General features: G+C 34.8%; 1 protein-coding gene and 1 pseudogene across 1 annotated transcript; both read left to right on the top strand.

Moving 5' to 3' along the window:
• The first annotated feature begins 1,827 nt into the window (after nucleotides 1–1,827).
• Nucleotides 1,828–2,864, top strand: LOC146938485 (uncharacterized; annotated as a pseudogene).
• A 13,055-nt stretch (nucleotides 2,865–15,919) lies between these two features.
• On the top strand, nucleotides 15,920–19,353 carry LOC146938484 (disease resistance protein RPM1-like). The gene is made up of 2 exons (XM_085752417.1): nucleotides 15,920–18,879; nucleotides 19,059–19,353. The coding sequence occupies exon 1, from the start codon at nucleotides 16,089–16,091 to the stop codon at nucleotides 18,864–18,866; it is 2,778 nt and encodes a 925-aa protein (XP_085608543.1). The 5' UTR covers nucleotides 15,920–16,088; the 3' UTR covers nucleotides 18,867–18,879; nucleotides 19,059–19,353.
• Nucleotides 19,354–21,149: the final 1,796 nt, after the last annotated feature.

Here is a 21,149-nt window from a genome sequence, read left to right as displayed (position 1 = left end):
TTACGCCGGCTAAATTGAACAACGCAATTTGAAGCGGAGGGTGTTTTTCTTGTATCTATACTATACAAAGATAGTAGTTTTGTGTGACTTTTTCTTCCAATTATACTAGTAAGCAAATTTAATCATAAGAATGTTATTTTGCTGGTGTCATTTAGAAAGACAAGAATTTATGTTATAGATATTATATTTTTTTTGAAATATATTATATTTGTTATATTGTTGGTATCATAGAAAAAAAGATAAATATAGTTTGTTACAATATGAATGTACAAAATGTAAATTATAATCATCTGCACCTACAATTTTAATCAAAATTTCATAAAAACTACCTTTCGTAATTTATACATATTAATGCAATAAAAACAGACAAAAGAGTATGGAGTGTCGTCTAAACGCCAGTTGAATATGAATATAAAAAATGTGTTAGTAGTTGCACAGAAAATTCCTAATAAAAAAACGAATCAAATCAGATGATTAAGGTAATCAGTGTTTTAAAACAATGAAGATGGTGATGGACATGATGAACAAAAATGAAGATGATAACACAATCAAATTTCTATGCTAATTAAACGTTTTCTATTTATTAGAAGATTAAGGAAATTAATTTTAGTTTTAAAATGTTTATTATTGAATTAAAAGAATTTGTAATGATATGTATATTACAATTGTCCACCTAGGTGTGCCACATAAGCAAAATTGAAGAATATTTAAAATTGGAGAAATGATATTTTGACAACCACTTTTTGACAACTTTTTGACAACTTTCTCTCTCATACACACATGATGTTGTTATCCTCTCTCTTCCTTTTTCTCTCTCCATTGTTTTTGACCAATAAGAAGTGAGAAAAACAAGGTTGTCAACAAAGTTGTCATCAAATGGATGTTAAAATATCATTACTCTTAAAATTGGGAGCCAAAAAGTTGGATTTTAAAATGGGAGGTGAGTGGGGGGAGGGGGGACCAAAAGTACATTTTAGTATTATTCAAATAATTGTTTACTGAGACTTCTGATTTAGGATTGAGCACTCAATTGTAATTCTTTCCTTAAAAAAAAAATCAACACTAAAAAACACAAATAGATTCAAGTACGTGGTTGTTACTTGTAATATACAAACATTGAATTTGGAAAAAGTGTCAAGAAATATTAGGGTTTAATAAATACCTTTTGTTTATATGTGTATAAGTGACATGGGCCGCTGTTGATGGAGAATTTGTTAAGTTTGAATGAAGCTTTTTATGAAGCCAAACTTTACCTAGTCCGTTTAATAAAAAGGTTAAGTTCAATTTTTTTATGAAGCCTATTTAATTAAATAGGTCGGGTTAAGACTTACAAACAAAAATATTAGACCCGTCAGACCGACTTATTTATATATAATATCAACACATGAAGAAAATAAGGCAAAATATGATAGCTTGGGGCGCAAGTTAACTAATTAGTAGCATTTGAATTTCATTTCATTTTTACCAATTGTAATTTCATTTGCATCTAGTTAGTTAGAAGAATGCTGAGCTGGCATTATTGTGTATATAAGCAAGTGTATTGAAATTTCTCAAGCTAATGAATTCAGTTACAATTTTCCTTCACTTTGAAGCTTTCTTCTCTTTAACCATGGCGGTTTATTCTTCTCTGATGGTATCAGAGCAAGTTTCATCTTGCTCTACTTCCGCAATCGCTGTTATCTTTTCCTCCATTGTTTGATTACGTGATCCTTTCGTTGATTCAAGAATCAATTTCTTCTTCTTTTTCGTTTCAAGTTTCAATCTTGATTCATTTTTTGTTTTCGATCAATTTCTTTAATTTTGTTTGAGTTGTTTTTCTGTTGAATCATGGTGAGAAATAACAATAATCACAATCAAGATCAAGGTCTTGATCCATACTTTGTGCATCCATCTGAAAACTCTTCAACTGTGAATGTTACACCACAACTGAATGGTGATAACTATCACGCTTGGTCTATGAAGATGAGAAGAGCTTTAGCTATGAAGAACAAGTTCAACTTTGTTGATGGATCTATACCTATTCCTGAAGATGATGATTTGAACCGCACTGCTTGGGAAAGATGTAATAATCTGGTACATACATGGATTATCAATTCCATTACACCATCTATTGCACAAAGTGTGGTTTTCATAGAGAATGCAGTAGATATGTGGAATGATTTGAAAGATCGTTTTATGAGAGGTGATAGAATTAGGGTTGCTCAATTGCATCAGGAAATTGCTAATCTGAAGCAAATTAAAGCAATCACAAGGTCACATAGTATTTCACTGAACTGAGGGGTCTATGGGAAGAACTGGAACAATATAGACCAATGCCTCAGTGTATTTGTCCTATAGCTTGTACTTGTGCTTCTATGAGGTATTCAAAAGAGTTCAGGCTGGAGGATAGAACTATACAGTTCCTAATTGGTTTGAATGAGGAGTATCAAGGTGTAGTTTCTCAGGTTTTGCTTATGGATCCAATGCCACCAATTAATAGGGTGTTTTCTATGGTACTGCAACAGGAAAGGAAACTGCAGTATGGTGTTGTCAATACTCAAAACACACCACTAGATGATTCAGCAGGTCTAGTCAATGCAGTGAATGGCCAAAAGCAGTTTGGTAGAGGAAGAGGAAATGGTTCCTCTCAAGGAAGAGGAAGAGGAAATGGAAGATATTGCTCTTTTTGTGAAAGAACCAATCACACAATAGACACTTGTTACAAGAAACATGGATATCCACCCAACTGGGGAAGAGGTGGAGGAAACTCCTATGCCAATATGGTTGATGGAGATGATGCAGAGAACAAAACACAGACTGCATCCACAACAAGAATGAAGATAGTGCAGGCGTCACTCTCACTAAGGATCAATATCAGAATTTGATGACTCTATTGGAAAAGAACAATCTGGAGACAAAGTGTTCCGCAAATGTGGTGAAAGGTATCAGTTACTCTTCATTTCATGGAGGTAATTCATGCTATGCTAATTTTGAAAATAAGCATGATGATATTGGATGGATTGTAGATACAGGTGCTACACATCATACTTGTTTTGATCTAAAATGGTTTAGTAATTGCACTGAAATTGAGCCTATTAGTGTAAATCTACCTAATGGAAATACTACATTAGCACATTGTAGAGGACAAGTAAGATTATCATAGGAATTGAGCATAGAAAATGTGCTTTATTTGCCTCAATTTGCTGTGAATCTTATTTCTGCTTCAAAGTTGATTAAAGAGCAAAACTGTATTTTGCACTTTGAAGCTAATGAATGCATAATACAGGAAAAGAACAGTTTGAAGAAGATTGGTTCATCTGAAGAAAGACATGGTTTATACTACTTGAGGATAGATGCAAAGTATAATCCACCTTCAGTTTCAAATGTGTCTCCTTCAGCAAAATCAAATAAAGAACATGTGCCTGATGGAGTTTTGTGGCATCTCAGGCTTGGTCATCTGTCTAAAGATAGAATGATGAGTATGAATAAGTTGTACAACTATATTTCTACTAGTTCTCACACTGCTTGTGATGTATGTCAGATGTGTAGACAGAAAATTTTACCTTTTCCTGTTAGTAGTAAGAATGCTAAATTTGCCTTTGAGTTAGTACATTTTGACATTTGGGGGCCATTTGGTACAGCTTCTGTGCATGGCCAAAAATATTTTCTTACTATTTTAGATGATTGTACAAGACATATTTGGATTGTGATGTTGCATAATAAAGCTGAAGTTTCTCAGAAAGTGAAAAATTTATTTCTATGGTTGAAAGACAATTCGAATGTAAAGTCAAGAAGGTTAGAAGTGATAATGGGCCAGAGTTTATGTTGAAAGAGTTCTATGATGATAAAGGAATAATTCATCAAAGAAGTTGTGTGTATACTCCCCAACAAAATGGGAGAGTGGATAGAAGGCATCAACACATACTTAATGTCAGTAGAGCTCTTATGTTCCAATCCAAATTACCAAAGAAATTTTGGTCCTATGCTGTATTACATGCAGTATACTTGATCAATAGAATTCCAACAAAATTTTTGAATAATAAGTCTTCTTATGAAGTGTTATATGGTGAAGTACCAGATTTGAGTAATCTCAAAGTGTTTGGATGTTTAAGCTATGTATCCACCTTACCTGTTAACAGACATAAATTTGATTCAAGAGCTAAGAAATGTGCTTTCTTAGGTTACAAGTCAGGAATCAAAGGTTTTGTACTGGTTGATATTCACACTTCTGAAATAATAGTTTCTAGGAATGTGAAATTTTTTGATTTAGAATTTCCATTCCATTCCTCTAGTGTCACTAGTGTACCCTCCACTCACATCTACCTTGACAGCCAGGTAGCTAATCATGAGCCTATTACTGATATTATTGTACACTCTTCTAAAGATCATGATGAGGTTCTTCATGAAGATTTAGTTAGTGATACTGAAGAGAGGGAAATTGAAGCAGTACCTGTTGTTACCAGTGTTATACCCTAATTTTGGACCTAAAAATACTTGATCAATTCTTCTTTTTTGGCATTACAAGCCATTTGAATTGTCTCTGATCAATTGCATCTTTCTCTGCATGTTATTTCAATTTTATTTGCAAAATTCACATAGAAGGGCATTTTAGTCATTTCCTAGGTCAAAATTTCTCTCAGTCTTTCAAAATTTTGTTTGAAGTCCTTTCAAGGAGTTTGAATAAGTCTCTATTTCATTCTATGTCAAAATCCAGTCCAAAAACTGCATTTGAAGTCATTTTAAGTCAGTTTTGCCCCTAGGGGCATTTTGGTCTTTTCACATGTTAAAACCTTGTTTAAATCTTAAAAATTGTCTCTGAGTCTTTTAATTTCGCTCGTATAAGCTCTTGCTTTAATTCTCTGTTAAAAATCCAATTTTAAATTGCGTCTGAGTCATTTTTAGTCGTTTTAAGCCCTAGGGGCATTTTGGTCATTTCACGCGAAATTTCGGCAGAGAGGGGTTACTTTAAAGTACCTCATTTAGGCCATTGGTTCGTTTTAGTCCGTTTTGTGTTTTTTATTGATTTCACTTTACGTTTAGTCAAGTTTACCAATTTTATTCCAATTTTATTAATTTTCCTTTTTAGTCCTCAAATTCTTAGTAATTGCATTTTCGTCCCTCTATCTCATTTTTATTTCTTTTTTAAGTTTTTTATTCGAATTTTAGTCCTCCAAGTCAAGTTTTTTTGTTTTAGTTTTTTTAGTCAATTGCAAATTGGTCCTTTGATGTTTAGGAATTGCAGATCAGTCCCTCAAGGCCAAAAGTCCAAGTTTCAGTCCAAACAAGTCCAGAAACACGTGGCAGTTTGCCACTGGCTCACAAGTACACATGTCAGCTATAAATACAACACATCATCATCACAGAGCCACACATTCATTGCCAACTCACCAAAAAACAGTCACCATTCATTTCCACGCGCCCCACGCGCCACCCTAACAGAACCCTAACAAACTTTTCAGCCATTGAAACCACCGTAACAAACACCAAATCACACCAATTCTTCACAAATTCGAACCAGAACCATCACAAATTCACCAATTCATTGCCAAATACATGAAAATCAATACAAGTTTCCAAGAATCAAGATCAAAAGCTTGCAATTCATCAAAAATGTTTTCGGATTCAACAAACTCTCAGTGATTACTTGCGTAATCCTCATCATCGAGCTTGTTTCCCTGCAATTCAAGCACGGATTCATCGCTGGAGTGACGAACCATGCGATCACAGGGATAAAGGATGAGAGAAGAAGGGAAATCGAAGCAAAATCAGACCAGTTCGAAGAAGAAGAAGATCAAACACCGATTTATTTTCGGTTTCGAAGCTTACCAGAGGAATCAGAAGCTCGCAAGGATCCACTTGTTCAAATCTCCAAGTAATTCAGGTAAAAACACAAAGAAACCTTCTCATATTCATCATCGAAGCTTTGTATTGAAAGATGAACGGTGAATCCAATTGAAAAGCTTGAAAAATTCGAACAAGTTGAAAACTGAAACCCTAAAACACAAAATCATGAAGATTCGCCGTTTACCTTTCAATTCAGAATGCAAATTCATCATTAACAAATCAAATTAGGGTTTCAGTTCCAAAAAGCTTCAGAAATCCGAAACGTTTCGAATTTGTGAGAGTTTGAGATTAAATCCGTTCGAATCAAGTGCAGTTCGAATCATTTCGAACGATTTTCCATCAAGAACAACAAGTTCAAATCATTTCGAACAATTTTCCGTCAAAAATATCAAAATCGAAGCAGTTCGAACAGTTTCTTTCAAGAAACATCAAGATCGAAGTGTTCCGAACATTTTTCTTCAAAAAAGATCAGAATCGAAACGGTTCAAGCATCTTTCTGCGAAAAAATCACAAGTTCGAAACGGTTTGAACAACATCCTTCAAAAATCACAAGATCGAAACGTTCTGTGTCCGATCTATGCTAGTTTGTGGTTTAGTTCATAGTGTACAATTCTAAAATCATGATGATGAATGAAAACGATGAGAGGGAACGAGAGAGTATGAGAGAGTCTGAGAAGTGAGAGAGAAAACTAGGGTTAGAATGATTCTGAACCGGTCTTCCTGATTTTATACTGGAGTGAACCGGATTGGTTCAGTCAGACCGGTCTGGTTCACTCCTAAAACCTGAGTGTCCACCGTTTGATCTAGGATTGGGGCCCTGGGTCAATCTGACGGTCTGTGTTGCTCCCTGTGACCCAGGGTCCATCAGTGAGTGGGTTTGGGCTTTTGGTACACTGGATTTCGTAGCCTTTCTTTTTTTTCCTTGCTACCTGAACACTACTTGTTGATGTTTGCACCCCTTATCTTGCCTAAAAGTCTTTTAAAAATTCCAAATAAATTCCCATGAGATGCTTGATAACGTCCTTGTCTTTTTATGATATTTTTGCTTAGTAAAATTTGATGAAAAACACGTGTATTAGTTCTTGTTACTTGATCACTCTTTTGTTATTTTTTTTTGAAGAATTTTGTCATGATTTTGTGTATGATACATTGGTATATGATGTGGATACTTAGCATGTGATTTTGTGATAGATAGGCCCCTGAATTTGTGTTTGTTCTACTGTCTTGTGAAATGGTTTATGGTTCTCTTGTGCTACAAGTTATGTAGTTACTTTAGTGTATGAATAAAGTGTCAAATATGCCTAAGACCTATCATAATCCTTGACTTGAGTGTGCACTTCTAGATCCTCATATTGTGTGGTGTGATAAACTCTTTAGGAAAATTAACATGATGTGAGGGTCATAAATCATACTTTTGTCTTAACATTATGATGAGTTCTTAGGAACATTTTGGCCATTTCTAGGCTAGAAATTTCATTATTTTAGTCTAATTTTTAGTATTTTTGTGCTTATGATTACAATCCCTATCCTTCCCTATGCTACTAACATTTTCATTTCATGTTTCATCATGTTTCATTCAATCATGAGCATTACATACTTCATCTCCTCCTTCACTCTTATTTCTTACCTTTTAAGTTTCACCAAAATTAGAATGTACAATTTAGGAATTTTGTAATATGTTGCTTCATGTTTTTAATTTCTTGCAAGACCATAGAATGTACCCTAGGCCAATGATGTAAAGGACAATGGACTCTCATAATGTACACCGACACAAGCACCGACACATGCACACACACCACTTTAGGTATATAGTTAGAATATGCATGTTTAGATGTATGTTTAGGATTGTATGTTTAGATGAATGTTTAGGCTTTACACTTAGAAAAATCTTCTTTCCAAAAAAATGTGAACAACATCACTCAAACCATTTTCTTAATAAACCTTGGGATCCAAAATCCCATTGTAATTTTCCCTTTTATTTTCTTAATCAAATTTCAATGAAAAATAATCATACTTGACTTCCTTTTGCAAAATGACTAATCAAACCTCACTCTTTTCATAAATTCTCATGCCTTTAAGCCCTCTCAATCTCCATTCTTTAAACTCCAATTTTCAAACTTAAAATCAACCAACAAAAAACAAAAACATTTTTGGAAGAGAACTACGGTGGATTTGATCCCTTAATCGGGTACGTAGGCAAGGAATCAAAATTCCTTCAATTCAACTAAAATAAAAATCCAAAAACATTCTTCTCCCTCCAATTCTTCACTTAGAAACTCTTAGGTTTAAATAAATACTTTCAAATAGCATTTAAAAATAAAGCGCGCGCGTAGAAATTAAAGACAGTTCCTATAGGTTACTATAGTCGTTATGGGTGCCTAACACCTTCCCGTAGCGAAAACAACTCCCGGACCTCGATTCTCAAGGGTTTTGCTTATTTTTCCCTTCCCAAGAAAAAATGAGATATCACCGGTTAAAAAGGTTCAAACGTAATCAATGTTTGACACCCAAAAAACCAAGATAAAACAACCAGAAAGTCCTCTAGATGTTCTCAGGCACCACATTACCTGCAAGATTATGTTTGCAATTCCACAGGTGGTCACTACCCTATGACCAATTTCATCAGCTATTCAGTTCTATCTCCTAAACATCTTGCTTATGTTTACTCTTTGAATACTGAGATTGAGCCAGCTAATTATCTTTCAGCTAGTAAAGATTCTAGGTGGTTAATAGCTATGCAAGCAGAAATAGAGGCACTCAATGCAAATAAAACTTGGGAGTTTGTTGATCTTCCCTCAGATGCTATTTCTATAGGTAGTAAGTGGGTATATAAGATCAAAAGGCATGCAGATGGTACTATAGAACGTTTCAAAGCTCGTTTGGTTGCCCAAGGTTTCAATCAAACTGAGGGACTTGATTATTTCGAAACATTCTCTCCTGTTGCCAAGCTATCCACTATTAGGGTGTTACTTGCCCTTGCATCTATTCATGGTTAGTATTTACATCAACTTGATGTAAATAACGCCTTCCTCCATGGAGATTTACATGAAGCAGTTTATATGAAGGTTCCACAAGGGGTCACTCCTCCTAAACCTGGCTGTAACACCCTATTTCTAATAAGCGGTAAAGTGCGCGAATATACAAACATATTCTAGAAATAGATGCTACGTCTTCAAATTCAAACATACATGCATAAAGATCATGTTACATAACATAGCAGCGGAACATACATATAATTCTTAAACATATTCAAATCTCAACATAATACAAATGTTTTCTCCAAATCTCAATTAACAAGTACCATCTCAACTCTAAAATACATAGTCAAATAAAACAACATGCAAGAACTACCCTAGATCAGAGCCCTAATCTAGACACCTGCATATAAAGAGGAACTCCACTCCTCGGCATCATCAAGCAAACAAACTAAGCATCCTGCACTCCATCTACCCGTCCATACAGAAAGGTAGGTGGTAAACCACTGAGGGTTAGCATTACATCATCATAATGCATATAAGACTTAATCAACAACATTGGAAATGAAAGATACATTCAAGCATGATGATTAATAAATATACACATACTCACAAGTATCCAGAACATTCATATCATTCATTACCATCATTCCAATTAGAAATGCAACCATCAAGCAAATCTCAATGCAATTCAATTCACCAACAATTTATGCAATGGCTCTAGACTTATCTAGATGCATGTGGTACCAAAACACCTCCAGGTCGTCACCTTCGATGCAACAAAAACATCGTAATCACCTCAATTGGATATAAAATCCACCATCATCAGTCATGTATGCATGAACATATGACTCAACTACAACGCATATGTTCACACAAACAATTCACCTCAACATCAACAATACTTGTATATATGCAATCAACAACAATCCACCACATAACATATATACAATCACCAACACATTCACAACACAAGTAACATGTAGTTGTCACATAAATACATCAACAATCATCTTCACATAAATCAACATATAGTTGCCACATTTCCACATAATTCCTTACAATCCAAATAAAGGAACAAATACAACATATGATCACAAACATCATATTCCTCACTCAACAACATTCATACATCATCTCATAATCATATTAATCCATTCATAAAAGGTTGATAAGCAATAGGCTCTCAAAAATCATTTTTTAATCAAATTCGTCTCTCAAAGTCAAAATATTTCAAGTAATTGAGCATTTAAGTCAAAACCAAGTAAACGAGCTCAATTGCCTATGCCATGTGTTCTCACAAGTCACATATATGTGCAGTAGAGGTTACATAAGCATTTCATCGGCCAAATACGATGAATTCATGAAAAACTCAAATTTCGTCTCACTTTATCACTTTTCACAAAAATTCTCATTTTTCAAAGCAAAACAAGTTACTACTTGATGAAACCAATCACAACCAATTTTAGAAATCATATGAACAACATACAACTTTAATCCCACCTCAAACTCCGGAGAAAAACGAGTTTTCGGAAAAATCGACGTTTGGACCGTTTTTATAAAAGTTAGACGATTTTCACAAATTCAAGTCCAAACTAATTCAAATCATGTTCCAGTAGGATTAAAGGTATAAACAGATGTTAATTAAGTCCAAAGAAACATTTTAGAAGTATTGGATTGGTCCCTAAAAGCTCAAAACAAACAAAACCGAAAAACTGTTTCTGGGCAATTTCGCTATTAGCGAAATTTTCGCTATTAGCTCAATTTTCGCTATTAGCGAAAAAACTCCAGACAGTTTCACTATTAGCGAAATTCTGGCGAATTTCTTCAGCAGTTACGGGTTTTCACACCATTTTCACCCAAAATCCCATTTTTCAAATCCCCCAACTCCCAAACCAAGTTCCAGAAAGTGTTTTTGGGTCAAAAGAGGTTCAATACACTTAAACAAACATGATTCAAGCATTAGGAACAACAACATAGCTCATTTCATCAAAATCACAAAATTTTCTCAAAATACCAACATAACCACAAATCTCCTCATGAATCCATAAACAACGATTCCAGTTACACCAATTCGATTCTAACAGTTCAACAATCATCAACAACAACTAATGAACACGAATTCATGCACAATTAAACATCATAACCTCATTTCTCATCAAATTTGCTCAAGAACACAATATACCCATATTTATTCATTTCATCATGTTAATTCACATACTCACATACAAATATCATGCAAATCATGTTCTCAAACATAACAACAACAATCATGCACGAATTCACAACATTTAGGTTCAATTCATCAATTTCACAAAATGGGTAAAAAGAAAAAGTTATGAAATTATGAGTGAAGCCTAACCCTCTTACATCTAGCACCAAGATTCTCTAACCCAAGCTTCAATTTAGCTCCTGGATGATGAATCCCCTCTTTTAGCTCTAGGCCTTGTTCTTGTTCTCCTCTCTAGCATTTAACTCTTCTCTTCTCAATTGAAAAATGTGGTAAAACCCTATCTCTCCACTAACATTAGTTTATATAGGCTCCCTTAATTGGGCTTAACTCACCACATCTTAATGAGCCTAACCCATTTCTATTCAAACACCCAAAAATGGTTTAACTCACTTAACAAGAAAACATCACACTAACGGTCACTTACCGGTAAATAAAATAATTACTACACCCTCTCTAGTAACTTGGTGAAATAATAACTCTCACTAAGCACTAAAAATAATCCTCAACCAAAATTACAAAATTACCCTTACTCTCAAAATGACCAAAATGCCCCAAGTCCAAAATGACTAAAATACCCTTCTAACACCGAATTCTACAATTCCCAACCAAAAATACACACAGAGGCAAATAATCACACATGAGCACATATAATACACACAAATAAATAATAAAATAAAACTAGCGAAAATCGGGCTGCTACAACTCTCCCCCACTAAAAAGAATTTTCGCCCTCGAAAATTACCTGAAGGAAACAACTCTGGGTACGCAACCCTCATCCTACTCTCCGATTCCCAAGTGGCACTCTCACCAGGCGGTCCAACCCAAATCACTTTAACCAAAATGATCTCCTTGCCACGCAACCGCTTCATCTCCCGATCTTCAATCCTCACTGGCCAAGTCTCAACAGTCAAATTATCTCTTACTTCCAAATCATCCACTTGAATCACATGAGACACATCATACACATACTTCCGCAACTGAGACACATGAAACACATCGTGAAGATTCGACAAAGATGGTGGTAACGCAATCCGATACGCTACAACCCCAACCTTCTCAACAATCTCAAAAGGTCCAACAAAACGACGAGTCAACTTCCGACACTTCAAAGCACGACCAACACCGGTTACAGGATTCACTCTCAAAAACACATGATCACCAACCTGAAACTCAAGGTCTTTTCTCCTCTTATCATGATAACTCTTCTGCCTACTCTGAGAGGCTCTCATATTCTCTTGAATCATCTTAACCTTCTCGGTCGTCTCTTGCACAACTTCCGGTCCTAACAAAGCACTTTCACCTGACTCATGCCAACACAAAGGAGTCCTACACCTCCGACCATACAAAGCCTCAAATGGTGCCATTCCGATACTAGAATGAAAACTGTTGTTGTAAGTAAACTCAATCAACGGTAAACATTCGACCCAACTGACACCTTGATCCAACACACAAGCTCTCAACAAATCTTCCAAACTCTAAATAGTCCTCTACGTCTGACCATCAGTCTGGGGATGATAAGCAGAACTCAACCTCAACTTAGTTCCCAAAGCAACATGCAAACTCTCCCAAAACTTAGAGGTAAATCTTGGATCCCGATCCGACACAATACTAGAAGGAATATCATGCAATCTAACAATCTGCTCAATGTAGATCTCCGCCAACTTCGCCACAGACATACCGGTCTTAATAGGAACAAAATGTGCCGACTTCGTCAACCGATCAACAATCACCTAAATCGAATCAAAACCTTTTGGTAGTCTTCGGCAACGGTTTGATTCCTTTATGGTCTTAAACAAGCCAGTAGGCAGTGGTTTGAGAAACTTACTCAGTTTCTATATGCTCAAGGGTTCATTCAAGCCACTGCAGACCACACATTGTTCACCAAAATCACTGCTACTTCCTATACTGTGGTTTTGGTGTATGTGGATGACATTATTTTAGCAGGAACCTGTCTGCAACAGTTTGATGTTTTGAAGCAAGCTCTTCACAATGCCTTTCGTATTAAGAACTTAGGGGAGCTCAAGTTCTTCTTGAGATTGGAAGTGGCACGCTCCTCCAAAGGCATTTCACTTTGTCAACGCAAGTACTGTCCGGAGCTTCTTGTTGATGCTGGTTTGACTGATTGTAAACCAGTTTCCACTCCACTTGACCCTTCTGTGCGTTTGTCTCAAGATGCTGGGCCTCTTCACAGTGATGTCACTAGTTATAGAAGATTGGTTGGTAGGTTGTTGTATCTCACCACTACGCGCCCTGATATTGCCTTTTCAGCTCAACAACTAAGTCAATTCTTGTCTTCTCCCATTGAATTGCACTATAAGGCAGCTCTTACGGTATTGATGTACTTAAAACGTTCACCTGGACGAGGTTTATTTTTTCCCCATTCCTCTGAACTCCAATTGCTTGGTTTCAGTGTGCAGACTGGGGGGGGGGGGGGGGGGTTGTATAGACACTCGTCGTTCTATTTTAGGGTATTGCTTCTTCATTCGCAAGTCTTTGGTTTCATGGAAATTAAAGAAGCAACCCACTATTTCATGCTCCTCTGCTGAAGCAGAATACAGGGCTTTGGCTTCTGCCACCAGAGAGCATCAATGGCTCTGTTTTCTTCTCCATGATTTGAAGCAAGCTCCTTAACGCCTACCTGTGCTCTATTGTGACAACCAGAGTGCTCTTCATATCTCAGTAAATCCAGTATTTCATGAGCGTACTAAGCACTTAGACATTGATTGTCATCTGGTGCGTGAGAAGGTCCAAGCTGGTGTTATGCGTTTGTTACCAGTCACTTCCCAACATCAAACAGCTGACATGTTTACAAAAGCTTCTGGTCCGAGACAATTTCATGAGTGTATGCTCAAACTAGGGATGGTAGATCTCTACCAACCACCAGTTTGCGAGGGGGTATCAACACAAGAAGAAAATAAGGCAAAATATGATAGCTTGGGGCGCAAGTTAACTAATTAGTAGCATTTGAACTTCATTTCATTTTTACCAATTGTAATTCCATTTGCATCTAGTTAGTTAGAAGAATGCTGACCTGGCATTATTGTGTATATAAGCAAGTGTATTGAACTTTCTCAAGCTACTGAATTCTGTTACAATTTTCCTTCACTTTGAAGCTTTCTTCTCTTTAACCATGGCGGTTTATTCTTCTCTGATATAATATCTCTTCCATCACTGTTATTGTTGAATTTTTCTTTATAAACTTCAACCTTCATATGATTTGGTTATGTAGTAGCAAACATATTGGTGTGATTAGGTATTCATAAGATTTGGCTATTTAGAAGCATGCTTTTTGCTAACGATGACAAGTCTGGTCTGTTTAAAAAACATATATTTAATGCTAAATCAAACTTGCTCAAAAGATATTATAGAATGACTATGGGGATTAAATAAGTATACTATCGTTTTCTTTTACTAATCAATAAATAATGTCTTGCTAGAACATATATGAATAATAACATCACAACAATGCGGTCAGAGAAAGATAATTCTGATCTTGATTTCGTATATGGGCTTAATTAACAATGTTGAATGTTAATCCATCAATATAAATTAGCTAACTACAACTTGTTCAAGATATATATTAAAGAATGACCATGGTGTTTAACAATGTTTTATCTTAGAGTTTACGGCGGCTAAATTGAACAACACAAGAACTAATTTAAGAATTTTGGAACGACTTTTTACACTTCAAATTATACCCTTAAAAAACTAATTTCGGAGATGTCTGCGAATTAGCGAAAGGAGGAAGATGAACGGTTCTTGAGATTGGACGAGATGTGGAGAGGCACATGTGTCATTTAAAATAAGGCTATCAACCTAGACCATCTATATTAATGTAACATATTAATCTAATAGTTGATAAATATTCTCATCATTCTTACATAAGATAGACATTATCATATGATATGCCCTCTATATATGTATATTTGTGTGTGCTCGTGTGTTTGTCTAACATGCATATGTAAATGATCTTGCACCATACACAAATATCTTTTTCATCATTAGATGATCACTAAGCCATATCATGTCACATTAAATGCTACTGAGTTAGCTTATGGGAAGAATTGGAGTGAGATTTGATTAGAGACTCAGTCTGAACTAGTTAGTAGTTACTATGGATTTTATAATATCTAGTATTGTCCTTTGGCACTTAAGTAACATATTGTTGAGTTGTATGGAGTTAGCAAAAAATATGGAGTTTTATCTTTTTAAATTTTTAGAGGGAAACTAGTGTGCAGCCAAAAATGCTTCCATTGATCATTAGCAGAATGAGATGAGATGATTTAGATGAATACCGCCCCCAATTTGAATTTTAGACTCTATAAATCATAATAGATTATGGTTTACTAAATTTCGATTTTGTTGATGTTGATCACATTCAATGGATCTTTTTCCTTATGATTTTGTTGATTGCTCTGAACTCTTTCCCTTGTACAGGTTTTATCTCACTGAGTTTTCTTGTCAAGGTTTTTAACGAGGCTGATGTTGAGTACCCTTAGTTATTTTCACTTAGCTTTTGGTCTACTCCACCCAAGTGATTTTTCTATCTTTCATATTATTTAATAATAATATTAAATAATTCTAAAGTGCTGCAAATTATTGGTGACGATCAAGAGGTGCCAACATAATTGAGACATCTCGATATAATGTGTGAATCCTTTGCACTATTGTTTTCTTAAAAACTGAAAGAAAATAAAAAAATAATATATATGAAATGTTTAGTGAATAGAATCAAATTAGAGATGTATGTTTAGATATTTTTTCTAGATAAAATAAACTAGTTTATAGTGAACGTGAGAGTGACGCATAAGCATAAACCTTACTCAGTAAATTAGTTGGTAATTGTACAGCAAATTACCATAAATTACAAATGATGTCAAGGTACTCGATAATTATTAAACATTGACCGAGAGAAACTAAAATTCTAAGTGTTCACACCGTTGGACTTTATGCTATATAAATCATGAAGGACTAATAGCTTTCCTCATCACTCATCTCACTCACAATATTACCAAATTCAAATCATAGATATTAGATACAACAAAGTGTTTCATAAAATGTGTGACACTGCACTTTCCTTGCTTCCACTAGCCCGTGATCATTTGCTTCCACTCTTAAAGGAAGCAGCAGACATGATTAGGGGTGTCCCAAAAGAAATTGCAGAATTGAAAGATGAACTTGAAAGAATTGAAAAATTCATCAACGATGCAGATAGAATGGCTGATGCTGAAGAAGACATGGAAACAAGTCGCCGAATCAAAGCAAAGATCAAACAGCTGATAGAAGCATCTTTTCATATAGAAGATGTCATTGATGATTATATCTTCCTTGAGGAACAACAATCTTCTGATCCTGGATGTGCTGCTGGTGCTGCTGACTTGGTCAAAACTATGATTCTTCGTCTCCAAGTAGCTTACAAGATTCAAAACATCAAATCCCGAATTAAAGAAATAAAAGATACAAGTATCGAAAAAGATCATGGCTTTCAACTTCAATCTTCCTCGGAAAAAGGATCAAGCAGTTCTGCAACAAACATAAATGCCTCATTATTGCAGAACCTTCGAAGCGCTCCATTATATATGGATGAAGCTGATGTTGTGGGCTTTGAAGAACCAAGAGACATATTGATTGATTGGCTGGTAGAGGGAAGAGCAGAGCTCACAGTAGTCTCTGTGGTCGGTATGGGAGGGCAAGGAAAAACTACTCTGGCCAAGAAAGTTTTTGACAACATCAAGGTCGTTAGACATTTTGACTGTCTTGTATGGATCACAGTGTCTCAATCATACAATAAAGAAGATTTGTTGAGGGACATGTTGTACAAGTTATACAAACAACAAGGAGAAGATCCTCCACAGAGTTTACATCAAATGGATCGAGAGTCATTAGTTGGTGAAGTGAGGAACTACTTGCAACAAAAAAGGTACGTTGTCATGTTTGATGATGTATGGAACTTACATTTTTGGGATGATATTAAATTTGCTATGATTGATAACAAAAATGGTAGTAAGTTATTAATCACAACAAGAAACATAGATGTTGCAAATGCTTGTAAGAAATCTTCTTTTGTTGAAGTGCATGAACTTAAAGCTTTAACTGAAAAAAAATCTTTGGAATTGTTCAATAAGAAGGTGTTCCATGACTTGAAGGGATGTTGTCCAGAAAATCTTATTGATATATCCACCAAAATAGTTGAAAAATGCAACGGATTACCACTAGCAATTGTGGTCACCGGTGGTATTTTATCTCGCAAAAATAGAAATGCAATTGAATGGTATAAGTTTAGTGAAAATATAAGTCCAGAGTTAAGGGAAGATTCCAAGATAAAAAAAATTCTAGGTCTTAGTTATCATGATTTGCCTCACAACCTCAAGTCATGTTTCTTGTATTTTGGATTATATCCGGAAGACAGTGTAATTTCTACGAAGGCATTGACTCAACAATGGATGGCAGAAGGGTTTGTGAAAGAAGAAAGGGGAAGAACATTAGAAGAGGTTGCAGAAGGATATTTACTAGAGTTGATCCGTAGAAGTTTGGTGGAGGTGGCTTCAATCAGTATTGATGGAAGGGTAAAAAGGTGTCGTGTTCATGATCTATTGCATGCAATGATCCTTGAGAAATACGAGGATTTAAGTTTTTGCAAGAATATTACTGAGGACAAACAATTGTCTTTAACTGGAATGATTCGCCGCTTATCAATAGCAACTAGTACTGATAATTTAATGAAAAGTATTGAAAACTCACATGTTCGATCACTGATTGTTCCCGCACCTAAAACATTACTTGAATCATTTGTAAGGACGATCCCTGCAAAATATAGGCGGTTGAAGGTGCTTGCTTTAATGCATGGGGAATTACTTGAAATTCCTAAAGATTTAGGAAGTTTGAACCACTTGAAATATTTTGAGTTCCGGATGATGGGAGGAAGATATTCTGGACTTCCAAAATCCATTGGCATGCTTGTAAACCTAGAGACTTTGGATTTAAGAGATTCAAAAATCGAAGATTGCAATATGCCGAAGGAGATTTGCATGCTTAGAAAGCTACGCCATTTGTTCGGCGTTCGAATGTCTTTGATTGAGTTGAAGGATGGTATTGGAGGCATGACATCCCTACAAACTTTAAATGAGGTTTATTTAGATGATGGTGAAGATGAAAATGATAATAGAGTGGTAGAGCTAATTGAAGAGCTTGGAAAGCTAGATCAGCTAAGGAAATTGGTCCTGCTCGGTGTTAGGAGTAAATATGTGAGTGCTATATCTTCCTCAATCAATAAGATGCAACAACTAGAGAGACTACATATTAGAGGAATTGAATTTAACACATTGATTGATATGGATTTGAACTCGCCGCCACCTAGGCTTCAACGTGTTAAATTCTTAGGGAAATTAGAGAAGTTGCCTGAATGGATTTCAAAACTCCAAAATCTTGTTAAGATGAAGGTGACACTTACAAAGGAAGGGAATGATGCAATGAATTTACTCCAAAGTATGTCAAACTTGTTGTCCCTCAATATCTCTGGTGGTGATGAAGACAAAATGGAAAGGTTACATTTTCAAGATGGGTGGTTTAAGAATTTGAAGGAACTACATCTTAGTCGTTTCTGTAACTTGAGTCATATCCTTATTGACGAAGGTGCATTGGGTTCTCTGAAAAAGCTTACTTTAGGCCTTATCCCCCAACTGAGAACGTTACCAACTGGTATTCAACACTTACAGAATCTTGAAGTTCTCTGTCTTGAAATTATGAATGAGGAACTTAAACAGAGCATTGATCCTGATGATGAAGGAAAAGAGCATTGGATCTTCAAGCAAGTGCCCTCTGTAGAAATTGACTAATGAGAGATAAAAGGTACGCTTTCGCTTCCCTACAATTTGAAGGAAAAAAAAAAGTTGTGGTAATATTTTTTTCTTTATTCTTTTTTCCAATCCTTATATTAAGCGTCTTTCTTTAAAGCCATCCTTATATTAAATTGTCTTGTTATTGTCATGATTGTGTTTTATACATTGATAATTTGGATTGAACTGCAGGTGATGGTCACTAGTGGATTTCGGATTCAAATTTCTTCAAGTGGGCTTTTATATCAGCTATATAAAAAATAAATGTGTTGTTTTTCGTTGTTATAATACCTACTTTGTCATTTTATTCAATAAAATTGAGTTGTTTAATAATGATGTATAATAATATATGTTGTGAGATATTTCCTTTGAATGATTGTAAGAAATAATGCTTTCCTTTCAATCCTTTTGATTTAGGATTGAGCATTCACTTGTAATTCTTTCTTTGTAAAATTCAAACATTGAAAAACATAAAGAAATTCAAGTATGTCGTTGTTATATACAAACATTGAATTTGGAAAAAGTGTCAAGAAGTTTTAGGGTTTAATAAATAAATACCATTTATATGTGTATAAGTGACGTGAGTTGTTGTTGATGGAGAATGGGTCACGTATGAATGAACAAAATCTTGCTAGAAGAGGAGTTAACGACATTGCAATTCTAATTTAAAGGAACTGAATGAAAAAAAGATTCAATTCAAGACATTGTTTGTGTTGATTTTGTCTTTGTGAGGTGTATTTTTTTTTTCCATCTTAATGTGATGTTTATTTGTTTCAAGTTGAAACATTGGCTTTGATCAAGTGCAAACATTTTCTGTGATGTGATCAACAATGCAGATTCGGAGACATGATCAACATTTTATGCTATTAATATGAATGTTGTGAGTTTGTTGACAGGTTCATCCTTTATACTTTAGTAATTTTAAATTTCTATTTATCATTATGGATTACCCTAGATAATGTGCACTCCATAAGATCCACTAGGAAAGCTGCGTGTAAAAAAATTAACAAGCTGTAAGTAAAAAAGACCAAGTACTAATTATTTATGTAATGTTAAAAAGAGAGAGAAATAGAGATCAAGCAACAGCCACCTGAATGCATTTACATAATGGAGGTGTAACTCTGAAAGCATTTACATAACAGCCACCTTTTCAAATCAGCAATTCTAAATTCTAATTCTATGTAACAGTAGAAAAGCTTATAAGCGACATGGAAAACAGATAAAAATTTGTCTGGAAACAGCTGATTTAGATCAGATTTCCAGCTCTGTAAATCAAGTTTAAAAGTAGTTATGTTACTCGATCCAAATTTGATTGCAGGAAATCCTGAACAATTTAGCTTATAGCAATTGAAACTTTAGCTTTCATTTATTCCGTCACATGCAATATTTCATATTTTGCTGGTGTTCTGAGTTCATGATCAGTGGCAAGTTCGACTCCAAGCATTGAACCTTTTCCTCTTACATCACTAATTATTGTAGAAAAAAATACAAGTTTAATGGAAGACATCAAACCTGTTTGGTTGACTTTTGTTCTCCATAAGGCATAAAAGATTTGTTGCCTAACTTTCAATGATAGTATACAATATTAAAATAGAAATCTCACTTGCTCTGAAATGAATCGGTAGATACATATATAAAATCAAAAATTTTGTTATGGCACTAATCAATTGCAATCAACAACAAATAATAAGTATACATATGTAAATGAGGAAACAGAGCAATCCAAATAGAAATTTTCCAAGGAAGGCTTATACAAACAAGCAAACAAAATAAGGGTCATACAAACATGCAAATAAATAGTCTAAAATTTGTTTAACACGTACATAAAATAAATAGCATCTTCCTTGCATTGTGTGTTAAAAGTTAAGGAAATATTATTCAAACTCGATAAATCCAAACCATTTACATAATTAAACTCGATAAATCACAAATTAAACAAGTTTTATGCGTCATTATCATATCCATTTTCCACATTAGAGGTAGATTCGAAAATTAGTACTAAATCCATGAAAATTCATATTCTCACAAAATAATTCATGAAAAAACATTACCCTTTTAATAGTGCCTAAAAAAACAGCAAGACATTGTTTCAGCAACCCCCAAGTTCAAAATGCAATATTCATATGGATTAAAGGGTATTTCAAGCAGTTTTGTAAATATTGATAATCAATAATCGAATTACATGTTGATTCTATAATCAATTTATAAACCTTTTTAGCTAATGAAATGTACTAGTACCATTACACATATTGAATATCATGACAAAGCAACTTGCTGATACAT

The sequence above is a fragment of the Medicago sativa genome, chromosome 3 (genome assembly GCF_051527215.1).
Source record: "Medicago sativa cultivar Bolivia chromosome 3, Bolivia_mono, whole genome shotgun sequence".
Taxonomy (NCBI): domain Eukaryota; kingdom Viridiplantae; phylum Streptophyta; class Magnoliopsida; order Fabales; family Fabaceae; genus Medicago; species Medicago sativa.
This window is presented reverse-complemented; position numbering and strand designations above follow the sequence as displayed.